Below are 26,415 nucleotides of genomic sequence, written 5' to 3' on the forward strand. Positions count from 1 at the left end.
GGGGGGGAAAGAGCGTAAAGCACATAAGACACAATCCAAGAGATACCCACTTCGCGCATGGCCCTACTCATTCAACCTCCAGATTTCTGAAAATCCAAGACGACATATAACAACATATGACAACATATAACTGAAAACCCAGTTTATAAGACTAATTTTTCGTTTGAAAGCTGGAATTAGAGAAAAGGTAAGCGACAAGAAGAAGAAGAAGAAGAAGAAGAAGAAAAGGGGCGAACCTGGTCTTTCCAGGACGATAGTAACACCAATTGTAGCGACCAGCGAATCGATCATCAATATTGTGGAAGAGATCTGAGTGAGGAAGAGAAGGGGGCAAGTGCCTAATCACTACTTTGGTCCGCTCCAACGGGTCCTTCATCTGAAAAACCCCCCGCACTGCCAAGAGAAATTCAGAATTTCTTTCTGCTTTTTGCTTCTAATTTCTCGACAATTTTTGCTCTGGAGGAGAAAATGTTTTCGGGAAATTTGGGAATTGGGGTTCGTAACGACGACGGGAGTTCGGAGAAGGAGAAAGGACCGAAAGGTCGGGAACTGATTTGGGCTCGTTAGGATATTCCAGGCCCAATGAAAACTTTGGGCCGGGTCGACGAACGGCCCAATTTCCAGTTGAAATTTGGTGCCTTTGTTTCCTTGAAAAGTGTGCTAGAAACACGCCGTACTTCCTAATATTTTGTCCATTGGATTTTACTCTTTTGCCCTTTGAATTTTCAGATTCTTTGTTTCATTTTTTAAGGTTTAGGGTAGGTTAGGTGTCACAGTCGCGGTTTATAGGCAGCGAATTTGGCGATTGTGCGACACTCGCTCTCAACACTAAATTAGTCAAGTCAACTTCAGATCACGTTGCCTACAGTTGGGCAACGTGTATACAAACCTCGAGTCCTAATTTCAAGAGAAAATTTTAGAAAGCGGGGAGAGAGGTTTTGGAAAACGAGTTTTGTGTTATATAGCATGCAAGCAAAAAGGCAACAACAACGACTTAAATAGTGTATAACTTTTCGGGTAGGGAGAATTTAACAACTAGTCGCATACCCCCTATAGTACATTTTGATGCATTTCATGTCTATCAGGTGTAGCCATAACTTCGTTGGAACGTCATACTCTTAAAGAAAACAAGAAAGAAATAATGCAGCATGAAAGCGGTAAAAAAAAAGCAGTAAAGTAGTACAAGGCAAGAGTTTCGGCGTGTCACGGGCATACGACCATGGGCGACATGCCTTGGACAATCATGACCATGACATTAGGGGTGTACACTGCTCGGTCAGGATGGATCGGAAAAATATTTTGAACAACTTGAAGTTTCGAGTTGGTTGGGTTGGTGACAAGTAACCCAAATAGAGTTCACAACCCCCAACCTTCTAATTTCGGGTCGAATTGTCTAGCTATCGTAAATTATTTTTAAAAAATACTACTTATCCACAATACATGTTATAGTAATAAATAAAATCTCATAAGGACCCATATCAACAAATTTCAGATCCTCGGAAGCTCCTTTCTCACTAATATCTTCATTCCTTTAGCACTCATATGTCTAAATTTATTGTGTCATAAACTTGAACTAGAAGCACTTTCGACAACAACAATCATGTTTATACACCTGTCATTGGTGTTTAAGGTTCTAAATTTTGTGTCACGTGCTACTACCATAGTACTTCATAATTTTTCATGAATTCTTTCTAAACTCAGTTGCATAACTCCTGATGTCCAATTGACCAATTGAGATCAAATTATTCTTGAGACTACGAATATATCTAACATCCTTCAATGACCACTAATTTTTCGCTAGAGTTGTATGCCGACATCTCCCTTCCCTTCAATCTCTAAGGTTTTTTGACATAAAGATACACTTTCTCGAAATTTTTAGTTTGAAATTTTAGAATAGTTTCTTACTTGGAGACGAGTGAAAAAGATGCCCCAGAATCTAGTCAACCGAGTTGTCCACACTAAGGACTAGAGCATCCCTAATATCTTTTGTTGAAATTACAAAATCATTATCATCTCGGATTTGTATTTTGGTTCTTCTTTGGTTTTTTGTCTAATACTAGTTGTTAGGATCGTACAACTCGCACACTCAATCTAGATGAAGAACATGAAGAACTAGACAGAGAAAATTACTATAAATTTAGTATATAAAGAATATAGAGGATACATCTTCAAAGCACTACCTGAGTGAATATATATATGGTTCAATTGCTATACATAGTCATTTACTATACATAACAATTTACTATACACGACCATTTACTGTACATAGCCATTGAGTAAATTATATGTAAACATAAGGCTCTATAACTTAACAAGTAACACCTTTGGCATGCATCAAGGTTATCAATCAACTCCAAGACTCATACCACTATTAGGTTACGTAGCTTGCTTATTTATAGCGTCAACGGTTAAACATAGTAAAGCTATATATAGTAAAAAGTGTAAAGCTATATATAGTAGATAATTATATATAGTAGATGGTTATCAAATAGTATGTATAGTAAAAAGATATATAATAGATAGTTATATATAATAGATAGTTATTGATAGTTATATATAATAGATAGCTATATCTGGTAAGGTTATATATAGTAAGCTGAACCATATATATACTCTCCGGCATAGCTTTGAAAAATGTATTTTTTTGTATTATCTGTATTCTCTCTTATTGTACATACGTGAAATCATCGATACAAACCCTTTAACTAGTATTCTCCTTACATTACAATCCTAACAACCACGACAAAAATAGACCGTTGAGTGTTGAAGAACAATATCACATTTAACTTTTTTTTTTTCTTTTTTTTTTTTGTAGTGGTCCTTAGTTCTTGAATTTAGTAATTTATATACATCTTTTTTTAAGCTATGATGGTGACATTTTGGTGTCACTCTCGAGTTGGGAGTGTAAATAATGATTATTTTTGTTCTCTAGAAAATGGCGACAACAACTAGACTATTTTAAAAATTGAAAAGGTCAACTTTAACTTAATTGGAAGCCTCACTTTCTATTAAAAATAAATAAATAATCCACAAAATTATATAAATAAAACATAATTTTTTTTTATCGTTGGCTTATAAATTCAAGGTGAAAACCCTATTCGGAAGTAAGAGAATCAATAATGGAGGAAACTCATCAACAAATCATACCGTCTTCCAGTATTGCTGGGGAAGTTGATGCCCTGCAAAGGACACCTCTCCACTTAGCTTCTGAAAATGGAACGATCAAGATTGTTCAAGCTTTGCTGGAGAAGAACACAAGCAGTTGCATGGTTCGTGATTTGAATGGGTTGATTCCTCTCCACCATGCAGTGATTAATGGAAGAATTGATATCATGCCACTGTTGATCAATGCGAGGCCACAATCTCTTTGGATGAAGCTTCACAATGGTCAAACTGTTCTTCATTTATGCGTAATGCACAACCACTTGGAAGCTCTTAAGTTGTTGATCACAATGATTGAAGATCAACAACATTATGGATTCCTCAACGAAGGCGATGAGAATGAAAATACGATTTTGGATTTGTCTATGATGTTAAGACGAATCGAGGTATGTTCTTATAATTGAATTGGTTGGTTGAAGAAAAACTAAGTTCTTATTTGATTATTAGATTATTTAAAAAAACTGAAAATTTTATTATTTAGGAGATTAAATATGTTGGATTTGACCTACTATTTAGATATGTCGAAACAAATACAAGAGACAAAGGAAAAACTTGAGGAGAGAGAGCTTTTGGAACAAACTAATCTTAAGCATTTAGCTTTTCAATTCTCTTTTGTTATTGTGTTGTTCTGAAAAAAAAAAAAAGCGTACTTCTCCTGAGTATTTATAGTGACTTGCTTCATAAACGTTCTCCTCAAGTTAAGAATCATTAACAAATTTTCCTAATTAAAGCACAAAGCTTGGTTCACAGCCACGGAACTTGGTCCACAATTTGGCAACTACTCCCAATTATTCTATAGTTGCTCCGTAAGTTAAGTAACTTATTCTACTAAGTCTACTAAAAATTCTCCTAAGGTTACTCCACAAGTGACTTGTTCTACAAGTCTATTAACAATTTTTGTAAAGTTACTATATAAGTTAGTAATTTGTTCAACTAGCACAAATTTATTAGCTCACAATCTCCTCCGTAAACTTGATTTTGTTTGAGATTCTTCACTCCCAGCATTTCCCGCATCTCTGCAAACTTAACCCTTGCTAGGGCCTTATTTAGAATATCTGCACTTCTCTCTCTATTGGATACGAAATCCAAAATGATTTGTCTCTTCTCAAAACACTCACGGATGACGTGGAAGCGAGTGTCAATGTGTTTGTTGCGTTCGTGAAATATCAGATTCTTCATGAGTGCAATTGTAGATTTATTGTCGATGTAGAGAGTTACTGACTTTAGTTCACTTCCAGTCACTTCTCTTAAAAAATTTCTCAACAATAATGCTTGGCACGACGCAACAGTTGTTGCCATGAACTTGGCCTCACAGGAAGATAATGACACAGTTTGCTGCTTCTGAGATTGCCAAGAGATCAAATTTCCTTTTAGATAAAATATCATTCCTGCAGTGCTTTTTCTATCGTCAATGTCTCCAGCTAAATCACTATCGGTAAAACTGACTAGTTTTTCAGGACCTCGCCCTCTTTGATACTTCATTCTGTAGTTTGTGGTTCCCTTCACATAATGGAGAATGTGCTTAACCGCTTGATGATGCATCATAGTGGGCTTTTCCATGTACCTACTCATTATTCCAACAACATATGAAAGATACGGATGAGTATGAGTCAAGTACCTTAGACTTCTGATGACACGCCTATACTCAGTGGAATTCACAAAGTTTCCTTCGACATCTTTCACAAGTTGTAACTTTGCTTCCATGGGATATTTAGTCGAGTGACACTCTGCTATCTTAAATTGTTGCAACAACTTTATAACATAGGTCAATTGCTTTAGCAGCATGATGCAATCTTTTCTTTGGTCCATTTCAATACCAAGGTAGTACGTGAGTAACCCGAGCTCAGTCTTCTCAAATTCTTTCATCATTTGCTCCTTAAACTCTTTGACCTCTTCCACACTTGTATCAGTGACTATCAGGTCAACAACATACACGCCAACTATGAGTATTTTCGTCCTATTGTTTCTTGTATACACTGCTTGTTCTTGCGAGAACTTCGTGAAGTTTAGACTATTTAAGCTCTTGTCCAGACGTATATTCCACGCCCTCGATGCTTACGGTAAATCATAGAGGACCTTTGACAACTTGTACACTTTTTGTTCTTCGGCTTTTATGATGAACCCTTCAGGCTGGGCAACATACACGTCTTCTTAGAGGTCACCATTTAAGAATGTTGATTTAACATCCAAGTGATTGACCTCTCACCCGTGTTGAGCTGCAAGGGCAAGAATCAACCTTACAGTGTCCAGTCTAGTCATAGGCGCGAAAACCTCCTCAAAATCAACTCCTTGTCGTTGCACGTATCCCTTCGCCACGAGTCTTGTTTTATGCTTGATGACATTTCATTCACTATTTTTCTTCAACTAAAACACCCACTTCAAGTCGATGGGCTTGTGTCTGGGCGATTAGTTAGTTAGTGCCCACATATTCTTCTCAATGGCTTCAAGCTCTTTTTGCATGACCTCCTGCCACATTATCTCAGTTGCTACCTCACAGTAGGTTGTCAGCTCCTCAGCCGCGAGCAACATTAACTCATCGGGATCCAATTCTTCTTCAAGTGTATCCGCATATATTTCAGCAAGAGAATGAAAATTCTTTGGTCCATCCTTTATTTTGGATCCTCCTATACTCTCGCCTGAGCTCTCTTGCTCTAGAGAGTTTATCACATCTTTCGGTGTCACTAGTGATGACATGTGTGGACTTGTTGGTGTTGCTATAGGAGCACTTTCTTGGTTCGTTGAGTCTCCCTCTTCTTCAAGACTAGTGAACTTTGTAACAGTCTGCTTGTTATCGCCAACACTGCACTAATTCCACTTCTTCTCTTCTTCGAATATGACATCTCTACTTTCATGAATTTTCTCATGTTGCGGATCATACAGCCTGTGTGCCTTGGTCCCATCCTCTACGTCAAAATGCACAATCTTTTGGTTTCTATCATCAAGTTTTTTGATATATGGTTTTGCCGTCTTAACATGTGATGTACAACCGAAGACTCTTAGTTACTCGAAGTGAGGTGTCTTGTCGAACCATGCTTTATAGGGGGTGTGAGTGTCCAACGCCTTTGTCGGTAAATGGTTTAGAAGATAAACCGTATGTCGTATTGCCTCGCCCCAAAAGATCGTCAGGACTTGCATGCTCTTGAGTAAGCTTCTTGTAGTGTTCAGTATTGTGCAGTTTCTTTGTTTGACCACAACGTTTTGTTGTAGAATGTACGATGCTGTGAGTTGACGCTTGATACCTTCCTCTTCGCAAAACTCTGAGATGTTCTTAGATGGGAACTCGCCATCACGATCGGTGCACAAGGTTTTCAACTTGTGATTAGTCTCATTTTCAACGAGTCTTTTGAACTTCTTGAACACACATAATGTCTCTCCTTTTTCTTTGAGCACACACCCACATCCACTCTCCTTTTTCTTTGAGCATGTAAACCCACATTCAACGACTATAATCGTCAACAAGTAAGAGAAAATACTTCTTACCAACAATCGATGATGAAGTGATTGGGCCACACAAATTTGCATGAACCAGTTGTAGGGGTCGCTCAGCACAGAAACTTGTTTGAGCTGGGAACGACAATCTTGTTTGTTTGGAGACTAGGAAACTTTCTCATAGCTTGTTCAGATGTATGATTTTGGTAGCCCCGTAGTTTTGAGCATCTGAAAGTTCACGTGCCCATGTCTTGCATGCAATAGACAAGTTGGGTCTGCAAATGTCGTTAATAGGGAGGTGGGTTGACTAGTCTCCAATGGTATCTTATACAGTCGGTTATGCAACTGTTTTACCTTCATCAACAAGGTTCCATTTTTGTCGAACATCTTGAGGAACAAGCCAGCTAACTCCACTCTGCTTTCTTCTTCCATCATCTGACCAAGACTGATAATGTTACTCTTCAAGTTTTGGGATATAGTATACCTTGGATGTAAATGTTGGTCGGCATTCTTGCACTGGAAAAAGATGGATCTTTTGCCTTGTATCGGTACAATTGATCCATCGCCAAACTTCACGATTCCAATGAGCTTCTCATCAAACTCCTTGAACTTTGTTCGATCTCCCTCATGTGGTTGCTTACTTCGTTGTCAAGGTACCACATGTTTGTCTCCACTCAATCTTCTCCTTTTGTGAGAAGGTTCACCATAATCTTTTCTTCGTTGAGCACCAACAAGTTGGGCATAGCCAACATTAGTGCTGGCTCTTGATCTTGCGTGAGTGTGAGGTTTGCCTCATCATCTTGCTTCTTCTTGCGACACTCTATTGCATAGTGTGCATATTTTCCACAAGAGTAACACTTGATCATACTCTTGTCCTTTTAGAGGTTGCCATTTGTTAGGAACCACGACTCTCCACAATGGTACAATATTGTTCACTTTGAGCAAAATCTCTCGTGGCTTTGTTTTGGGCTTCCTCAAAAGGTCTCGTACCAATGGAGATGTATTCCTTACTTATAAACCCATGATCATTCCCCAGATTAACCAATGTGGATTCCCTCCCAAAACCTCTCCTCGAACAAAGTACACCATAGAGCCTCCCCTAAGACTTATGGAGCCCTTGAACAACTTCTCTTAATTGAGGCTCGACTCCTTCTCTTGGAGCCCTCGAATAAAGTACACCCTTTGTTTGACACTTTAGTCACTTTTGACTACACATTCGAGGCTCACAATTCTTTGTTTGACATTTGAGGATTCTATCGACATGACTAAGTTTAGGGCATGTCTCTGATACCCTGTTAGGAACCATGACTCTCCATAATGTTACGATATTGTCCACTTTGAGCATAAGCTCTCATGGTTTTGCTTTAGGCTTCCCCAAAAGGCCTCATACCAAGGGAGACATGTTCCTTACTTATAAACCTATGATCATTCCCTAAATTAGCCAATGTGGGACTCCCTCCCAACAACATTGTCATGGGTTTGTGATGTATTGTCACGGCCTCCTTTGCCACAATGTCCACGACCATGTCCGCGCCCACGTCTATGACCTTTTTTTCCTTGTTATAGTTGCCACATCCCCTCCTACTTGAAAAAGAAGAGTCAGTCGCATCATTCTTTTTCATCCGTGCGAGCCACTACTCATGTATGAGTAAAAGGTATTTTTCTTCCTCTTTATCTTCATAGTCACGAATCTCTCCTCATGGACCTTAAGACGACCAACGACCTCCTCAATTGACATGTTATTGAGGTCGCCGAACTGCTCAATGGCGGTAAAAATTTTCTTGAATCTTGGGGGAATAACTCGAAGGAATTTCTTGACGACAGAGATCTCCTCCACCATGTCGCCTAATGAACGGATGCTGCTGACAATCATTGTCAACTTCATGGAAAAGTCATCTATTGACTCACCATCCTTCATGTGTTTAGCCTCAAACTCACTCTTTAAGGTTTGCGTCTTTGCTTCCTTGACACGTTCCAAGCCCACATGCATTGTTTGCAACGTCTCCCACGCTACCTTTGTCGAGTTCTTCTCTGCCAACAAGAGTCATCCTGTCTTTATGCTCCTCAACATCACCATGCTCGATGACGTTCCACATGCCTTGTGCATGTAAGTTGACATACATCTAGATCGACTATGCTACGTAGTTACTCTTTGTGAGTAACGGGTACTGGAGTGTTACATTCCCCTCCTTTTCTCTCTTTATCGTTGTCACTTCTTCTCCAATGACTTTCTATATTGACAAAAATTTTTTGGCATCCTTGTTTTGATACCAAATGTTGGATTTAACTCACAATTGAGATATGTTGAAACAAGTAAAAGAGGTTAAGGAAAAACTTGAGGTGAGAGAGCTTTTTAGAACAAAGTAATATGAAGCATTTAGCTTTTCAATTCTCTATTGTTTTGTGTTGTTGTGAAAAAAACATACTTCTCATGAGTATTATTTACAGGGGAGAGCTTCCTAAACTTTCTCCTCAAGTTAAGAGCCTTAACAATTCTTACTAATTAAAGCACAAAGCTTGGTCCACAACCACAAAACTTGTCCACAATCCAGCAACTACTACCAATTCTCTTAGAGTTGCTTTCATACGTTAGTAACTTATTCTACTAAGTCTACAAACAATTCTCCTAAGGTTACTCCATAAGTTACTAGCTTGTTGTACTAATTCTACTAACAATTCCCCTAAAGTTACTATATAAATTATTAACTTGTTCAACTAGCTCAGGTTTATTAACTTACAAAATAGGTATCGAAAAGTTCTATTATGATATAAACAAATTGAATTCAAATTGTGCAGATTGTACAATATTTATTGTCTATCAAGGGAATAAAAACGAGAACAAACACTACAAACAACTATGCTGCATCAAATGAGAATGGATCGCCAACCAGAATTGAAGAACCATGTTATGATGGGTTATCGACATCACCACCGCCCAAAAACTTAATGACAAGTTCATTGAAGTCGAAACTTGAATACAAAGGTGATTGGTTTCAAGAAGTGCATGGTACAATGATGTTGGTGGCAACGGTTATTGCAACAGTGGCTTTTCAAGGTGCAATCAACCCTCCCGGCGGTGTTTGGCAAGAAGATATTCCTTATAACTCCAATAGCACTATTCATCGTTCATTTCATAGTAGCAATACTTTGAAAACTTTCATGGCAGGAACTGCCATAATGGCCTACCCAGCTTCATGCCAAGGAAATTATTACACAGCTTACTTGATTACGAATTCTGTCTCATTCTTTGCATCAGTATGCGTGATTATGTTCATAATAGGTCGATTGCCTTTGAAAAATAGGATTTGTGCGTGGTTATTAACAGTAACCATGTGCATTGCCATTGCATCCTTATCACATAGTTATTTATTGGGAGTTTGGCTCCTAAATGCCTCATTTAGGAATTCTTATGCTCCAAGAGTAACATTTGTAACAGCATGGCACATCTTGTTAGCAATGTTGGGAGTGGTTTGTCTTTGTTGTATTGTTATTCCTTTAGTTACTTTGGTGGTGAAGCTTCTCGCTTGGTCCGTAAAAAAAGTCAAATCTTTGACTTTGAGAGAGACACGATGGCCTCAACCACAACTCAGATAAAGATCGAGGGCTACACAAAACCTAGGTTATATTGTGTGTTTCATCTTGTATTTGGATATGTTTTATTTGTGGTGGTGTGTATTCATAATAAGGAAAACATATTTTGTGTATGTTATTTTATTTAAATGTTTGTGGAGTAAAATAACGAGAAGTGTTGGAGAACAAGTAAAAATAAAAATGAAATACCAAATAGAAATGAAATACCCCAAAGTGAACGAAATATCAACAGTTTTGGTTTCCTTTGCTGTTCATTTTCTAAAGTTCTTAACAAAACTGGTTTTTGCCCACATGTTGGTAGGGTTAAATAAAGAAATTAAAAAAAGAAAAGAGTTCGGACCTTATACAGTAAATAATCGTGAATTACGCATAATATGTTAGAAAGCTTGGAAAAAAGGTAAACCATAGAAATTACGCATGATATTAGAAGTCACGACCTGATTTTTTAGACGTCGAATAATATATCTTGACAAAAAAGACAGACATCAAGCGTTCGATATTCAAGCCTATCTGATTTTCAACTTCAGCTTACCACATCTTGAAGGTGGCCAACACATCTGACTTGTGTTTCAGGAAATAAACTCATACCTTCCTGCTGAAATCATCGATGAAGGTGACGTATAACTTTGATTCACGAAGTGATGAAACTGGAGATGGTTCCCAAACGTTTGTATAGACTATTTCGAATCGTACTTTCTTTGGTTCTCTAGCAACCTTTGTGAAGCTAACTCGTTTTTGTTTGTCCATAACGAAGCTCTTATAAAGACCCGTATGAACAAATTTTAGGTCCTCTAAAACTTCTTTTATAGTCAACATCTTCATTCCTTTGACGCTCATATGTCCAAGTCTATTGTGTCATAGACTTGAGTTGAAAGCACTCTCAACAACAGCAACCATGTTTATACACCTTGCATGGTGTATAGGGTTCCATATTTTATGTAACGTGCTACCACCATGGCACCCTTCATAATCTTCCATGAATTGTTTCCAAACTTGGTTGCATAACCTGTGCTATTCAACTGACCAATAGAGATCATGTTCTTCTTTAGACCACGAATATATCTGACATTCCTTAATGTCCACTAATTTCCTGCTGAAGTTTGTATGCTTTCATCTCATTTTCCTTCAATCACCAAATCTTTGTTGTCGACAAGATACACCTCAAAATTTCAAGACTTGAAATTTCAAAACAGCTATTTATTTGGAGACGAATTAAAAGATGCGCCTGAATCCAAAATCTAGGATTCAATTGGCCTATTCACGCTAAGGATTAGAGCATTTTCAATATCTTCCGCTGAATTTATAGAATTATTATCATCCTTCGATTTGTGATTCTGCTTCCTCTTTGGTATTGTAAAATTTGTCCGAAAGTGATTTTTTTCTCCACAACTCCAACACGCCACATTTGGTCTGTTTGGAAAATTTTCACGGTTCTTTGATTTTGATCGATATTTTTTTGGGCCCTTCGATCTACTTCTTCCCTTTTGGTCAAAGTCTGAGAGCACTACGAGAAGAATCCTCAATTTCTCGTTTGCAAATACTTTCGTTGAGAACTACATCTCGAATTTCATCGAACTTCAGTTTCTCAGATCCTCAAGAACTGTTAGTCGCGGTAACAACAGTATCCCATGACTCGGGTAAAGATGACATCAAAATCAGTGCTTTAATTTCATCCTCGAAATTAATTTCCATCAAACTCAATTCACTTACAGTCATGTTGAACTCATTTATATGATCAGCAACCGATCCACCTTCAGACATTTATGAAAGCACTACCGAAGAGTTATATATGGTTTCAGTTTACAATATATAACTTTAACAGTATAACTACCTATTATATATAAAAATATTTATCTCTGTCATATTTTTATTATAAATAGTCAACAGAGTCTATAACCCAACATTATCACATCACTTTTTGTTTTTAATTATAACGAAAATGTTGACGAAAGAACTATTTTGAAACAAATTTAAAGGTAAAAATGAAACTGTTCTACAAAAATCTATCTCTAAATTTAACAAGTGTAGTATAATTTAACTTAATCATAAGCACGAGAGGTATTATCCTTACCGATGAGAAACAATAGCTTCCCAATAAAATTAAGTAAAATAAATAATGATATATACATCTATCCATATTTCAACAAAGAAGTTTCCTTCGGTTTGCTTCCCATCCACTTAAACTAGGATGGTGACACTTTGGTGTCCCTCTCGAACAAAAGTACAAATAATAATTTTTGTTTTCTAAGAAATGAGGGCAATAATTGGACTATTTTAAAAATTCAAAAGGTAACTTTAACTTAGTTGGAAGCCTCACCATCTATTAAAAATAAATAACTAAATAATCAACAAAATCTTATAAATTCTATGTGAAAACCCCATTTGGGAGTAAGTTAAAGAATCAATAATGGAGGCAAATGGAGAAAATAACGAACTTAAATTAGCCATTTCCTCTATTGAAGAAAGCAAAAGAAAGCTCTATGAAGCATCAGACATTGGGTCCATTCAAAGCTTGAAGACACTAATTTGAGTCGACCCAAATATCGTTCAAAGAGTTCTAATCTCTTCATCCAATGTTGAGAGTCCATTGCATGTCTCAGTTTTGTATCGCCACCTTGAATTCACTCGATTTCTTTTAGATCTCAATCCTGAACTTAATGGGGAAGTTGATGTCATGTAAAGGACACCTCTACACTTGGCTTCAGAAAATGGAACGGTCGAGATTGTTCAAGCTTTGCTAGAGAAGAACACAAGCACTTGCATGGTTCGTGATTTGAATGGGTTGATTCCTCTCCACCATGCAATGATTAATGAGCGAATTGATATCATTCAACTGTTAATCAATGGGAGGCCACAATCTCTTTGGATGAAGCTTCACAATGGTCAAAATGTTCTTCATTTATGCATAAAACACAACCATTTGGAAGCTCTTAAGTTGTTGATCACAACAATTGAAGATCTACAAGATTATGGATTCCTCAACAAAGGCGATGAGAATGAAAATACCATTTTGGATTTTTCTATGATGTTAAGACGAATTGAGGTATGCTATTATAATTGAATTGGTTGGTTGAAGAAAAATTTTTTCTATGATGTTAAGACGAATTGAGGTATGTTATTATAATTGAATTGGTTGGTTGAAGAAAAACTAAGTTCCTATATGATTATTTTATGAAACTGAAAATTATTATCTGGAGCTCAAATAGGTCTTTCTCCTAAAAATTCTCACCTCGAACGAAGTACAGTATAAAGCTTCTCTTAAGGCCTATGAAGCCCTCGAACAACCTCCCCTTAATCGAGGCTCGACTCCTTCTTTAGAGTCCTCGAACAAACTACATCATTGGTCAAGCTCCAATGGCTTTGCTTTGTGCTTCCACAAAAGGCCTCATACCAATGGAGATATATTCCTTACTTATAAACCCTCGATCATTCCCTAAATTAGCCAACGTGGAACTCCTTCCCAGCAATCTTCAACACTATCATGATATAAACAAAATTGAATTCAAATTGTGCAAATAGTACAATATTTATTATCTATCCCGAGAAAAAAATGGGAACAAACACTGCGAACAACTGTGTTGCCTCAAATTGTGCAAGAAGTTTGTGGACGAAAAACCTTGAATACAAAGGTGATTGGCTTCAAGAAGTGCAAGATACAATGATGTTGGTAGCAACGGGTGATTGCAACGGTGGCTTTTCAAGGTGCAATTATTAAGAGATGATATTTTGGAGATATATTTTAATAATTAGTTAGAATATATCTAAGATATTTAGGGAGTTGTTAGTATAGATTTGATTAACCGTATATTTTATTTATTTACGAGATTTAGTTAGTTATATTTTTTTCTTCTATTTTTAGGTATTAGTTGATAGTTTGTCTCCTATTTAAACGTGGTAAACCTGAATGAGATCATACTTTCGATCCCAATTCTATTTCTATTTCCCAGGAAGTTCAATAATAACCCATTCTGCCTTTGATATGATACATTGTGATGTTTGGGAACCACATAAAATTCCTACCCATTCTGGTTTGCGTTTTTTTCTCACTATTGTTGATGATTTTACTCGATGTACTTGAGTTTTTCTAATGCAACATAAGTCAGAAGTACATCATTTGTTAATGAACTTTGTTAAATTCATTCAAACTTAATTTCATACTACTATCAAGATAGTTCTATCATGACAATGGGACTGAGTTCCTATCTTTGCAACCATTCTTTACTTCTTGTGGCATTGAATTTCAGCGCACTTGTGTCTATACTCCACAACAAAATGGAGTCGTAGAACGTAAGCATCGCCATATCCTAAATGTGTTAGGTTATGGAGTCTGCTCCTTGTATTTATAGCTTGGTCAACAGCTATATCCGGTAAAGCTATATTTGGTAAAGCCATATTTGGTAAAGCCATATATGGTAAAGCTATATCCGGTAAAGCTATATATGGTAAATAGCTATATATAGTAGATGGTTAAATCTGGTAAAGCTATATATAGTAGACTGAACCATATATATAGCCCGTCAGTAGAGCTTTGAAAATATACTTTCTATTCTCTGTAATTCTCTCTGTACCAACGTGAAGTCATCAATACAAAAAAAAAAAAAATCCTTTTAGCCAGAGTTCTCCTTACAATTTTCTCTATCCTGTTCTTTGTTTTCATCTAGATCGAGCGTGTGCGTTGTTGTGCGATCCTAACAACTGGTATCAGAGCTAGGCGAAATTCACCACGATCTGTGAAGATGGAAAGTTCAAAGATTGAAATTGAGAAGTTCGATGGATCCAATTTCGGTTTCTAGAAGATGCAGATTGAAGATTATCTGTACGAGAAAGATCTTCACGAACCTCTGTTGGGGGTGAAGCCGGATACCATGACCACAGAGCAGTGGAAGCTCAGGGATTGACAAGCCTTGGGGCTGATCCGGTTGACGCTATCCAGAAACGTGGCGTTCAATATTATCAAGGAGAAGACAACGTTAGATCTATTTATGGCGCTGTCAAATATGTATGAAAAACCATCGGCTATGAACAAGGTGTATTTGATGCGGAGATTGTTCAATCTACAAATGTCTGAAGGTGAATCTATTGTTGATCATATAAATAAATTCAATATGATCATAAGTCAACTGAGTTCGGTGGAAATTAATTTCGAAGATGAAATTAAAGCGTTGATTTTGATGTCATCCTTACCCGAGTCATGAGATACTGTTGTTGTCGCAATCAGTAGTTCCCGAGGATTTGATAAACTGAAGTTTGGTGAAATTCGAGATGTAGTTCTCAGCGAAAGTATTCGCAAACGAGGAACTGGAGATTCATCAGGCAATGCTCTCAGTGTTGATCGAAGGGGAAGAAGTAAATCAAAAAGCTCAAACAAACATGGGCGATCAAAATCAAAGAACTGGGGAAAATCTCTAAACAAACCCAACGTAACGTGTTGGAGCTGTGGGGGAAGAGGACACTTTCAAACAGATTGTACAAAACTGAACAAGAAGCAGAATCATAAATCTGAAGATGATGATGATTCTATATATACAACAGAAGATACTGAGGACGCTTTAATCCTTAGTGTGGACAGCCCAGCTAATTCCTGGATTTTGGATTCAGGTGCATCGTTCCATTCGTCTCCAAGTAAGGAATTGTTTCGAAATTTCAAATCAGGAAATTTCGGGAAGGTGTATCTTGCCGACAACAAAACTCTGGAGATTGAAGGGAAGGGAGATGTCTCCATACAAACTCGAGCAGGAAATCAGTGGACATTACAAGATGTCAGATACATTCCTGGTCTCAAGAAGAACCTGATCTCTATTGGTCAGTTGGATAACACAGGCTATACAGCAGAGTTTGGAAAGAGTTCATGGAAGATTGTGAAGGGCGCTATGGTTGTTGCACGTGGCACAAAATCCGGAACCTTATACACTACTGCAGAGTGTATAAACATGATTGTTGCTGCTGAGAGTGCTTCCAATTCAAGTCTATGGCACAATAGACTTGGGCATATGAGCGTCAAAGGAATGAAGATGCTGACTGCGAAAGGAGCTTTAGAAGACTTAAAATCTGTTGATATGGGCCTTTGTGAGAGCTGTGTTATGGAAAAACAGAAATGAGTTAGTTTCACAAAGGCTGCCAAAGAACCGAAGAAAGTACGGTTGGAAATGGTCCATACAGACGTCTGGGGACCATCTCCAGTTTTATCATTTGGTGGATCAAGGTACTACGTCACCTTCATCGATGACTTCAGCAAGAAGGTATGGGTTTACTTTCTGAAACACAAGTTAGATGTGTTCACAACCTTCAAGAAGTGGAAAGCTGAAGTTGAAAATCAGACCATCTTGAAGATCAAATGCATGAGGTCTGACAATGGAGGAGAGTACAACAAATCAGAGTTTATAACATTTTGTGCAGCTGAGGGAATTAGATTAATAAGAACAATTCTCGGTAAGGCAAGACAAAATGGTATTGTAGAAAGAATGAACAGAACATTGAATGAGCGAGCAAGAAGTATGAAGATTCATTCTGGACTGCCAAAGACATTCTGGGCTGATGCTGTGAACACAGCAGCATATTTGATTAATAGAGGGTCGTCAGTACCCTTGAAGTTCAAATTGCCCGAAGAAGTATGGACAGGAAAAGAACTCAAGTACTCTCACTTGAGAACCTTTGGTTGTACTGCGTATGTTCATGTTGATCCAGAGAAGAGAGAGAAGCTTGATGCTAAGGCTGTGAAATGCTACTTCATCGGCTATGGCTCTGACATGTTCGAGTACAGGTTTTGGGATGAGACAAATATGAAAATCGTAAGATACTGTGATGTGATCTTTGATGAAAATGTCATGTACAAGGACAGAGAGAAGATAAACTCTGAGACTACGAAGCAAGTGGGAGTTGAACTTGAGTGGCAGGAAAATTCACGTAGTGATGGTACAATAGAAGCCCAAGAAACTCCTGATCCTATTGCTGAAGAACCAGACGTGGAGCAAGTTGCACCTGAGCAGGTGTTGAGAAGATCATCCAGAACTACCAGAGCACTAGATAGATATTCAGCCTCATTACATTATCTGTTGCTGACTGACGAAGAAGAACCAGAGTCCTTTGATGAGGCTCTACAAGTGGAAGATTCAACCAAGTGGTAGCAAGCCATGGATGATGAGATGAACTCACTTGAAAAGAATAATATGTGGGTGCTGACTGAGTTGCCTACAGGAAAGAGAGCTCTGTTGAACAAATGGGTGTTCAGAATCAAAGTTGAACCCGATGGCAGAAGGAGGTTTAAGGCCAGGTTAGTAGTTAAAGGATATTCACAAAGAAAAGGCATTGATTATGCCGAGATCTTTTCTCCAGTGGTGAAATTAATTACTATCCGAATTCTGCTGAGTATTGTTGCATCGGAGAATTTGCACCTTGAGCAAATGGATGTAAAAACGGCGTTTTTACATCGAGATCTAGATGAGGAGATCTATATGCAACAACCAGAAGGGTTTGCAGCTCCAGGCAAGGAGCACATAGTGTGTAAGCTCAATAAGAGCTTGTATGGACTGAAACAAGCACCGAGACAATGGTACAAGAAGTTTGACTCCTTCATGAGCAAGAGTGGTTTCCACTAGAGTGAAAAGGATAAGTGTTGCTACCTCAAGAATTACACTGATTCTTATGTGTTTCTACTCCTATATGTGGATGATATACTAATTGCTGGATCAAGTATGAGGGAGATAAACCACTTGAAGGCAAGTTTGTCTTCAGTATTTGAGATGAAAGATTTAGGTGCAGCGAAGCAGATCCTTGGGATGAGGATTTCTCGAGATAGATCTGCTGGCACATTAAATCTATCCCAAGAGCAGTACATTGAGAAGGTGTTGTCCAAATTCAAGATGAATAATGCTAAACCCAGGATAGTTGAGGAACGTGAGCACATGGCATCAGTTCCGTACGCTTCTGCAGTTGGGAGTTTGATGTATGCTATGGTCTGCAATAGACCTGACATAACACATGTAGTGGGAGTTGTTAGCAAGTACATGGCAAATCTAGGGAAGGAACATTGGGAAGCTGTGAAGTGGCTTCTGAGATATCTGAGAGCTACATCCAATACTTCACTTTGTTATGACAATGGCAAAGTAGTTCTGTAAGGTTTTGTGAATGCTGATCTGAGTGGAGATGTAGACTCCAGCAAGAGCACATCTGGATATATCTACACTATAGATGGAACAGCAGTGAGTTGGATGTCCAAGCTTCAGAAATGCGTTGCTCTTTCATCTACTGAAGCTGAGTACGTGGCCATAGCTGAAGCTGGAAAGGAGATGATATAGATGACAGACTATCTAGAAGAATTAGGCTGGAAGTAGTGCAAGAAGATCCTTTATACAGATAGTCAGAGTGCCATACAGTTGGTGAAAAACCCAGTCTATCATTCAAGGACAAAACACATTAGAAGATGGTACCATTTCACTTGCAAGTTAGTGGAAGAAGGCGATATGTGTTTGGAGAAGATAGAGGGTGCAAAGAATCCAGCCGACATGTTGACAAAATGTGTTGATGTTGGAAAATTAAGGTTATGCAAAGCCCTAATTGGTATGGTGTAGAATCAGTCTCCAAGTGGGAGAATTGTTAGGTTATGGAGTCTGCTCCGTATATTTATAGCTTGGTCAACGGCTATATCCGATAAAGCTATATTTGGTAAAGCCATATTTGGTAAAGCCATATATGGTAAAGCTATATCCGGTAAATCTATATGGTAAATAGCTATATATAGTAGATGGTTAAATCTGTTAAAGCTATATATAGTAGACTGAACCATATATATAGCCCGTCCAGTAGAGCTTTGAAAATATACTTTCTATTCTCTGTAATTCTCTCTGTACATACGTGAAGTCATCAATACAAAAAAAAAAATCCTTTTAGCCTGAGTTCTCCTTGCAATTTTCTCTATCCTGTTCTTTGTTTTCATCTAGATCGAGCGTGTGCGTTGTTGTGCGATCCTAACAAAATGTAGCTAGGTCTCTTCTTTTTCAGTCACAAGTTCCACTTAATTTTTGGGGAGAGTGCATTTTAACGGCTGTTTATCTTATAAATAGAACGACATCACCATTGTTATCTAACACGACACCCTTTGAAGCACTCTACAAACGACCACCTACATTTCATCATCTTAAAGTTTTTGGTTGTAAATGTTATGCAACTATAGTACATCCTAAGCAAAAATTTGAACCTCGGGCAATTCCTTGTGTTTTCGTAGGATATCCTTGTGGTCATAAAGGTTACAAGTTGTATGACATGCAATCTCACAAATTCTTTATCAGCCGTGATGTTAAATTTTGTGAAGATGATTTTTCTTTTTCATCAGCTTCACAAACTTCGACATTAGCTCCTTCGACTCCTGTTGTACCACTTCTTGATCCATCCTACTCAAACATCCATCCTCCACTTTCTATTCCTTCACCTCCTATCCCTTCATCTACTACTTCGTCGCCTCCTCCACCTTCTTCAGATTCGCCCACTAATTCCAATCCTATCCCACCTGATACATCAGCTCCACTCCGACGTTTTACTCGTACTAAACAGCCTCCAGCTTGGCATAAGGATTTTGAGATGTCTTCTGGAGCCAATCATTTAACCTCTAGCTCAAGTCCCAGCATTGGCACCAGGTATCCCCTTCATCATTACCTTTCATTCTCTCGTTTTTCTCCTACTTAACGTGCTTTTCTAGCTCTTATTACATCCCAGATAGAACCTAAAACCTATGACGAGGCAGTTGGCGACCCGTTATGGCAGCAGGCTATGAATGATGAAATTCCAGCTTTGGAACGTAATCATACATGGTCTCTCGTTCCTCTACCACCTGGTCATAAAGCTATTGGTTGTCGTTGGATGTACAAAATTAAATACAACTCTGATGGTTCTGTTGAACGTTATAAAACTCGACTTGTAGCAAAGGGATACACTCAGGTTGAAGGTATTGATTACATAGAAACATTTTCCCCTACAGCGAAACTTACTACACTTCGTTGCTTACTCACTGTTGCTGCTGCTCGAAAATGGTTCACCCATTAGTTGAATGTTCAAAATGCCTTTCTCCATGGTAACCTAGACGAGGAAGTTTATATGTCTTTACCACCAGGTCTTCGCCGACAGGGGGAGAATATAGTATGTCGGCTCCATAAATCTCTTTATGGATTAAAACAGGCTTCTCGCAATTGGTTCTCCACATTTTCTACAACTATACAAAATGCAGGCTACACTCAGTCCAAAGCAAATTACTCTTTGTTTACTAAGAGTAAAGGTACTTCTTTCACTGCAGTTCTAATCTATGTTGATGATATTTTGTTGACAGGCAATGATCTCAAAGAATTCAATATCTCAAGACTAGTTTACTCTAGAAATTTCTTATCAAAGATTTAGGAAATTTGAAATATTTTCTAGGCATTGAATTTTCTCGGTCTAGAAAAGAAATTTTTATGTCTCAAAGGAAGTATGCTCTAGACATCCTTCAAGACACAGGTCTTACAGGAGCACATCCAGACAAATTTCCTATGGAGCAAAATCTGAAACTTTCTTTAACTGAAGGAGAGAAGTTGAACGATCCAAGTAAATACAGACGGTTGATTAACAGATTAATATATTTGACCGTCACTAGGCCTGCCATAGCTTATTCAGTTCGTATGCTTAGCCAATTTATGCATGAACCAAGAAAACCACATTGGGAGGCAGCTCTTCGAGTTCTGAGGTACATCAAAGGCACTCCTGGTCAAGAACTCCTACTGCCATTTGAAAACAATTTAAGATTACAAGCATATTGCAATTCTGACTGGGGTGGTTGTCGAACTTCTAGATGGTCTATTTCTGGGTTTTGCATTTTCCCCGGAAATTCAATTATTTCTTGGAAGTCTAAAAAGCAGACTAATGTGTCCAGATCATCAGCAGAAGCCGAGTATCGAGCTATGGGAAATACTTGTTTAGAGTTAACTTGGTTAAGATACATTCTTCAAGACTTGAATGTTCCACTGTCCGAATTAGCATTATTATATTGTGATAATCAAGCAGCATTACATATAGCAGCCAATCCAGTTTTTCACGAACGTACGAAACACATTGAAATAGATTGTCATATAGTTCGAGAAAAGTTACAAGCTGGAATCATCAAACCGTGTGATGTTTCGACTAAAATGCAATTGGCAGATGTTTTTACTAAAGCTTTGGTAAGACATCAGTTTGACTTTTTGAAGGACAAGTTGGGTGTGATCGACATACACTCTCCAACTTGAGGGGGAGTATTAAGAGATATATTTTGGAGATATATTTTAATAATTAGTTAGAATATATCTGAGATATTTAGGGAGTTGTTAGTATAGATTTAATTAACCGTATATTTTATTTATTTACAAGATTTAGTTAGTTATATTTTTTTCTTTTTTTAGGTATTAGTTGATAGTTTGTCTCCTAACGTGGTAAACCTGAATCAAGATCATACTTTCGATTTCTCATTCTTAATAGCAATCAACCCTCCTGGCAGTGTTTGGCAACAAGACATTCCTTTCAACTCCAATATCACTATTCATTGTTCGTTTCATAGTAGCAATACTTTGAAAACATTCATAGCAGAAACTGCAGTAATGGCCTACCCAACTTTAGACCAAAGAACTTGTTACACTGGTTACTTGATTACAAATTCTATCTCATTCTTTGCATCAATATGTGTGATTATGTTCATCATAGGTCGATTGCCTTTGAAAAATAGGATTTGTGCATGGATGTTAACAGTAACTATGTGCATTGCCATTACATCCTTATCACAAAGCTACTTGCTGAGTTTGGCTGATAAATGTCTCATATAGGAATTTTTATACTTTAGAATTAACCTTTACAATAGTATGGTACATTTTGCTGGCAACCGTGGGAGTGATTTTTGTTTGTTGTATTATAATTCCCTTCCTTTTTTTGGGGTGAAGCTTCTGGTTTGGACAGTAGAAAAGTTAAATCTTTTATTTTGAAAGGGTTAAAAGGGTAAATATTTTGAATATGGATTATTTGTGGTGGTTTGTGTATTTACAATTCGGAAAATACCTTGTATATGTTATCTTATTCAAATGTTTGTGTCCTAGAAAATAACCAGAAGTCTTGAGAGAAAGAAAAACAGAGAAAATACACCCAAGTGAATGAAATATCCAATAATTTTGTGTTTCCTAATTTTGTGTTCCTTGGTTGTACATTGTATCACACTCTAGCCCCAACTATGATTAACTCTCCTCCTTTTCTTTTAAAATTTTATATTGTGGAATTTTATTGAGAGTCGTAGAGACGGGAGTTCAAGATGAGGTAAAGAAACAAAATTTTAGAAAAATCACAAGAATTTATGTAATGATCGTAGTTTTCAGCTATCTAAGATCGCTACTATCATCTTAATCTAAAAGCTCATGTGCAGAATATAACTCTTAAAACATCATTGTTTAAATAATAAACTTTCAACATAAACATACTTCATAGTCGAAAAAACCGCTATGGTCTTACGTGTTCGAAAAGTAATTTAGAAGTGGAATTGAAAATGATAATGAAATAAATTTAAAACATGAAATGCATAACAAAAGATTAGAGTATCCCTAATATCTTCGACTAAATTCTCAAAATTATTATCATCTTCAAATTTGTCATTATGTTTCTTTGATTTTTCAATGGATACTAGTGGTTAGAATCAACAACTTGCACACTCGATCTAGATGAATAACACGAAAAACAAGAGAGAAAATGAAAAGAAAAATATATGTGGCAAAATTGAGATGGTAACTCCACGACCACTAGAAGTTTATATTGATTACTTCTAATATGATCAATTACAGGGAGTACAAAAATTTCAATAATTACAATTTAAGAAATACCAAAAAAGAATATATATGGTTTAGTTTACTATATATGTGAATATTTACTCTACGTAGTTATTTAGTTATTTACGGTAAAGATCACAAAAAAAAAAAAATACTCGGTTGCCAGAAAAGGCAGGAGAATTCCAGTGAGGCGTCGGAATTCTCACACCCTCCATGTACACGATTTCCCCTGATGCCCACAACACGTCAAAACCTTCACTCGCTCCTCACATATTAACCTGCAAGAGAGAAAAGAATGGCTACCTGCACATGTGTCACCTCCCACTAGCGAAACGTGTCGCTTCTACAATCAATGGCTCCTTCGACTTACGCAACTAAGTTGATTCGGCTCGGCTTCGGCGGTTCTGACTGCTCAGAATGTGGGTTCTTGGCTCGATATAGGGGATTTCATCAAATTCCACTGTCTCGAAATCCCAAAGCTAAAATTTATATTGTTTAAGGCAATAAAAAATTTGAGTTATTAACAAAATGAGATGAACTTTCTAATAGGAAACAATTACTGGCGATACTTGGAGCAACTTCGAGGGATGGAATTCAAATGCACTCATGTTTATACAATATTTGTAAGCTCCAGGTATTGTGGATGATATAGTATTTGTTAGCTCCAAGTATTTGACTATTTGTTCTCCCTGTGGAGCATGTATATCTACACAGAGCTAGGGTGTTAGAGTTAGGTTAGCTAGACCATGACCAAGATCAGGATGCCTCTAATTGTTGCTCATGATCCTAACGTGCTCAGGCTACTAGAGGGTCTAGACCCTAGTTCTCCCAGACTAAAGATCTTCGTGGAGTCAGAATTGAGTAACCTGGAGCTAGAAGACGGAATCAAGCAACCTAACTGGCTTAGGAATCCAATAGACCTCCTCATCTCCTAGATGTGACCAAGATGTTTTCTTAAAATCGTGAAGTTGATAGCAATACATAACAGGCCCAAGCGGACAATATCTGCTAGCGACAGGCTTGAGTTGTTACAAAATAAAATAGAAAAAGACAGTTAAGATGGTCGAGTTGGTCTAAGGCACTAGTTTCAGGTACTAGTCTGAAAGGGCATGAGTTCAAATCCCATTCTTGACATGATATTCTTTTTACTGTGAGATTCGACAATAATGGACTCAAAAGGAAGGAAGGTGATCTTACTTGGCTGAATGTGGGCTAGCATTCTCTGGGCCATCTTACTTGGCTGAATGTGGGCTAGCATTCTCTGGGCCACATGTTTGTCCTTTCGACTCAACGCGTCGGCCGCTTGGTTACTCTTTCCTATTTTATGTTCAAACTTGAAGTCGAACTCATTTAATAATTCTTGCTACCGAGCTTGCTATGACATCAACTTTGATTCATCATTGATCGAAGAAGTGGCAAATGACACTATTGTCTGTTCTCACTTCGAAGTTGGATCCCAAGAGATATTGCCTCCAGACTCTAAAACAATAGACGACGACAAACATTTCTTTTCCGGAGAAAGTGTATTTTCTTTCCGCATTATTGAGCTTTTTGCTTTCATAGGCGATACGGTGGCGTTCCTCGAAAAGGACACCCCTAAGGACAAAGTCAAATGCATCCATCAATACTTCGAAAGGCTTAGAGATGTCTACCAAACCAAAAGGACACCCCTAAGGACAAAGTCAAATGCATCCATCAATACTTCGAAAGGCTTAGAGATGTCTACCAAACCAAGGACAAGGCCCCTCGTCATGGTTGTCTTTAGATCTTTGAAGGCCTTTTGACACTTGTTTGACCACACTCAGATTTGTTTTTGTTCAAAAGTTCTGTTAATGGGGCGGATTATCGTGAAAACCCTTCAACGAACTACCTATAGTAGTTTTCTAATCCCAAAAAGGATTGCTCAGTCATTGAAGTGGGGACTCTCAAATAGTGGATTGCATTTATCTTATCGCTATCCATTTTGATTTCTCCACACTTGATGACGTGCTCGAGGAAGGTGATGCATATTCTTGCAAAGTCACATCTCTCCTTCTTGACGTATAGCTATTTTTTCGTAACTCATCAAATACTAGCTTCATGGATTGGGGTAAACAGATAGAGAATGTTTTTTATACAATTAATTTTTATCCCAAACATATATTCCTAAACTCGGAAAAAATCTTGATGTTTAACTTTTAATTAAAATCTAAGTAATTACAACGAAATTAATATAATCAAAGAAGAGAAAGATGTCATGTCAAATTATTGTGACGAAATCCTTTTTTTTTTAATTAATTAACTAACTAACTACCACCATGGTTTAATATTTATTTTTAATTCTAAATTTCAACCATGGTGGAATTCTAAACGATTCCTCTCCCATATAAAGAATACATATAAGAGACTTTGAAAAGATCATGAAAATGAAAAATCAACAAAAAAATAATTTTTCTAAACATTATTCTATCCATTTTGAGTATTATATGGGTTATGTATAATTAATATTAAATATCATATTATAAATTAATCTTCCAAATCACGTTTTGCATGCAAGTATATTTTTATAATTATGTTCATATTTGTTGCATAATCAATTGAATTGTAATTAATATGTTCTACTTTGGAATATTTAAAATCTAGACTAGAATTTGAAAAAGTCTTAACAAAATTTAAAATCTAGACTAGACTTTTGAAAAGGTCTAAGAAAATAAGAAATTCAATGAGAGTGTTTCGTAGCATTATTTTATCCATTTTGTGTAGAACATTGATTATGTATTATTATTATTAGAGGTCATGTTATAAATTAGACTTTCAATCTGCACGTTGTGTCACGGTCTTGCTTGTCGGAGACATGTTGCCTATGACCGCATGCCTGTTACACGCCGAAACTCTTGCCTTGTACTACTTTACCGCTATCTTTTACTGCTTTCATGTTATATTATTTCTTTCTTGTTTCTTTAAGAGTGACGTTTTGGCGAAATCATGGCTACTCGTGGTAAACATGAAATGCTTCAAAATGTACTATACGGTTTGAATGGTTGTTGTCGTCTTTTGCTTACATGCTATATAATACTACTCTCAATCTCTTTCTTTCTCATTCTTGCTTTCAAAACTCTTTTTCCAAAACCTCTCTCCTACATTTTCTAAAATCTTATTTTTAAATAAGGATCCGAGGCTTGAATATACGTTGCCCAACTGTAGGCAATGTGATCCAAAGTTGGCTTGATTCACTTAGTGCTGAGAGTGAGTGCCGCACAATCGCCAAATGTGCTGCCAAGAAAAGACAATTGTGACTGGTTGCGTGCAGGTGGCTTTTTTAGATTTATGTTCTTTTTATTAGTTAAATCCTTTATAAATGTAAAAACATATAATTTAAACTTCTTAATAACTAAAATGAATATCATTTAACTAAAAAAGAAAAAAAAAACTTATATATTTGAACAATGGTGAG

The 26,415-nt window shown here is 37.2% G+C and overlaps 2 protein-coding genes across 2 annotated transcripts in view; one reads left to right on the forward strand and one right to left on the reverse strand.

Moving 5' to 3' along the window:
* LOC111432763 (regulator of nonsense transcripts UPF3-like) overlaps positions 1–510 on the reverse strand; it is a 7,483-nt gene extending 6,973 nt beyond the window's left edge. The window contains exon 1 of the mRNA XM_023069702.1: positions 237–510. Coding sequence (XP_022925470.1) covers positions 237–376 — 140 coding nt within the window. The 5' untranslated portion in view covers positions 377–510. The remainder of the gene's footprint in view (positions 1–236) is intronic.
* A 2,609-nt stretch (positions 511–3,119) lies between these two features.
* Positions 3,120–18,296, forward strand: LOC111432732. Its single transcript, XM_023069667.1, has 5 exons — positions 3,120–3,548; positions 9,388–9,443; positions 9,510–10,118; positions 12,865–13,225; positions 18,042–18,296. Exons 1-5 carry the CDS (start codon positions 3,120–3,122, stop codon positions 18,294–18,296), a joined length of 1,710 nt encoding a protein of 569 aa, XP_022925435.1.
* Positions 18,297–26,415: the final 8,119 nt, after the last annotated feature.

The sequence above is a fragment of the Cucurbita moschata genome, unplaced genomic scaffold (assembly GCF_002738365.1).
Source record: "Cucurbita moschata cultivar Rifu unplaced genomic scaffold, Cmos_1.0 Cmo_Scf00040, whole genome shotgun sequence".
Lineage (NCBI taxonomy): Eukaryota > Viridiplantae > Streptophyta > Magnoliopsida > Cucurbitales > Cucurbitaceae > Cucurbita > Cucurbita moschata.

Bases quoted from the DNA above. Each gene is read 5' to 3' on its own strand.
- LOC111432732 (XM_023069667.1), top strand. From the start codon at position 3,120: ATGGAGGAAACTCATCAACAAATCATACCGTCTTCCAGTATTGCTGGG. The intron at 3,549-9,387 runs GTATGTTCTTAT...CAAATTGTGCAG, and splicing joins TGATGTTAAGACGAATCGAG to ATTGTACAATATTTATTGTC. The intron at 9,444-9,509 runs CAACTATGCTGC...TTATGATGGGTT, and splicing joins ACGAGAACAAACACTACAAA to ATCGACATCACCACCGCCCA.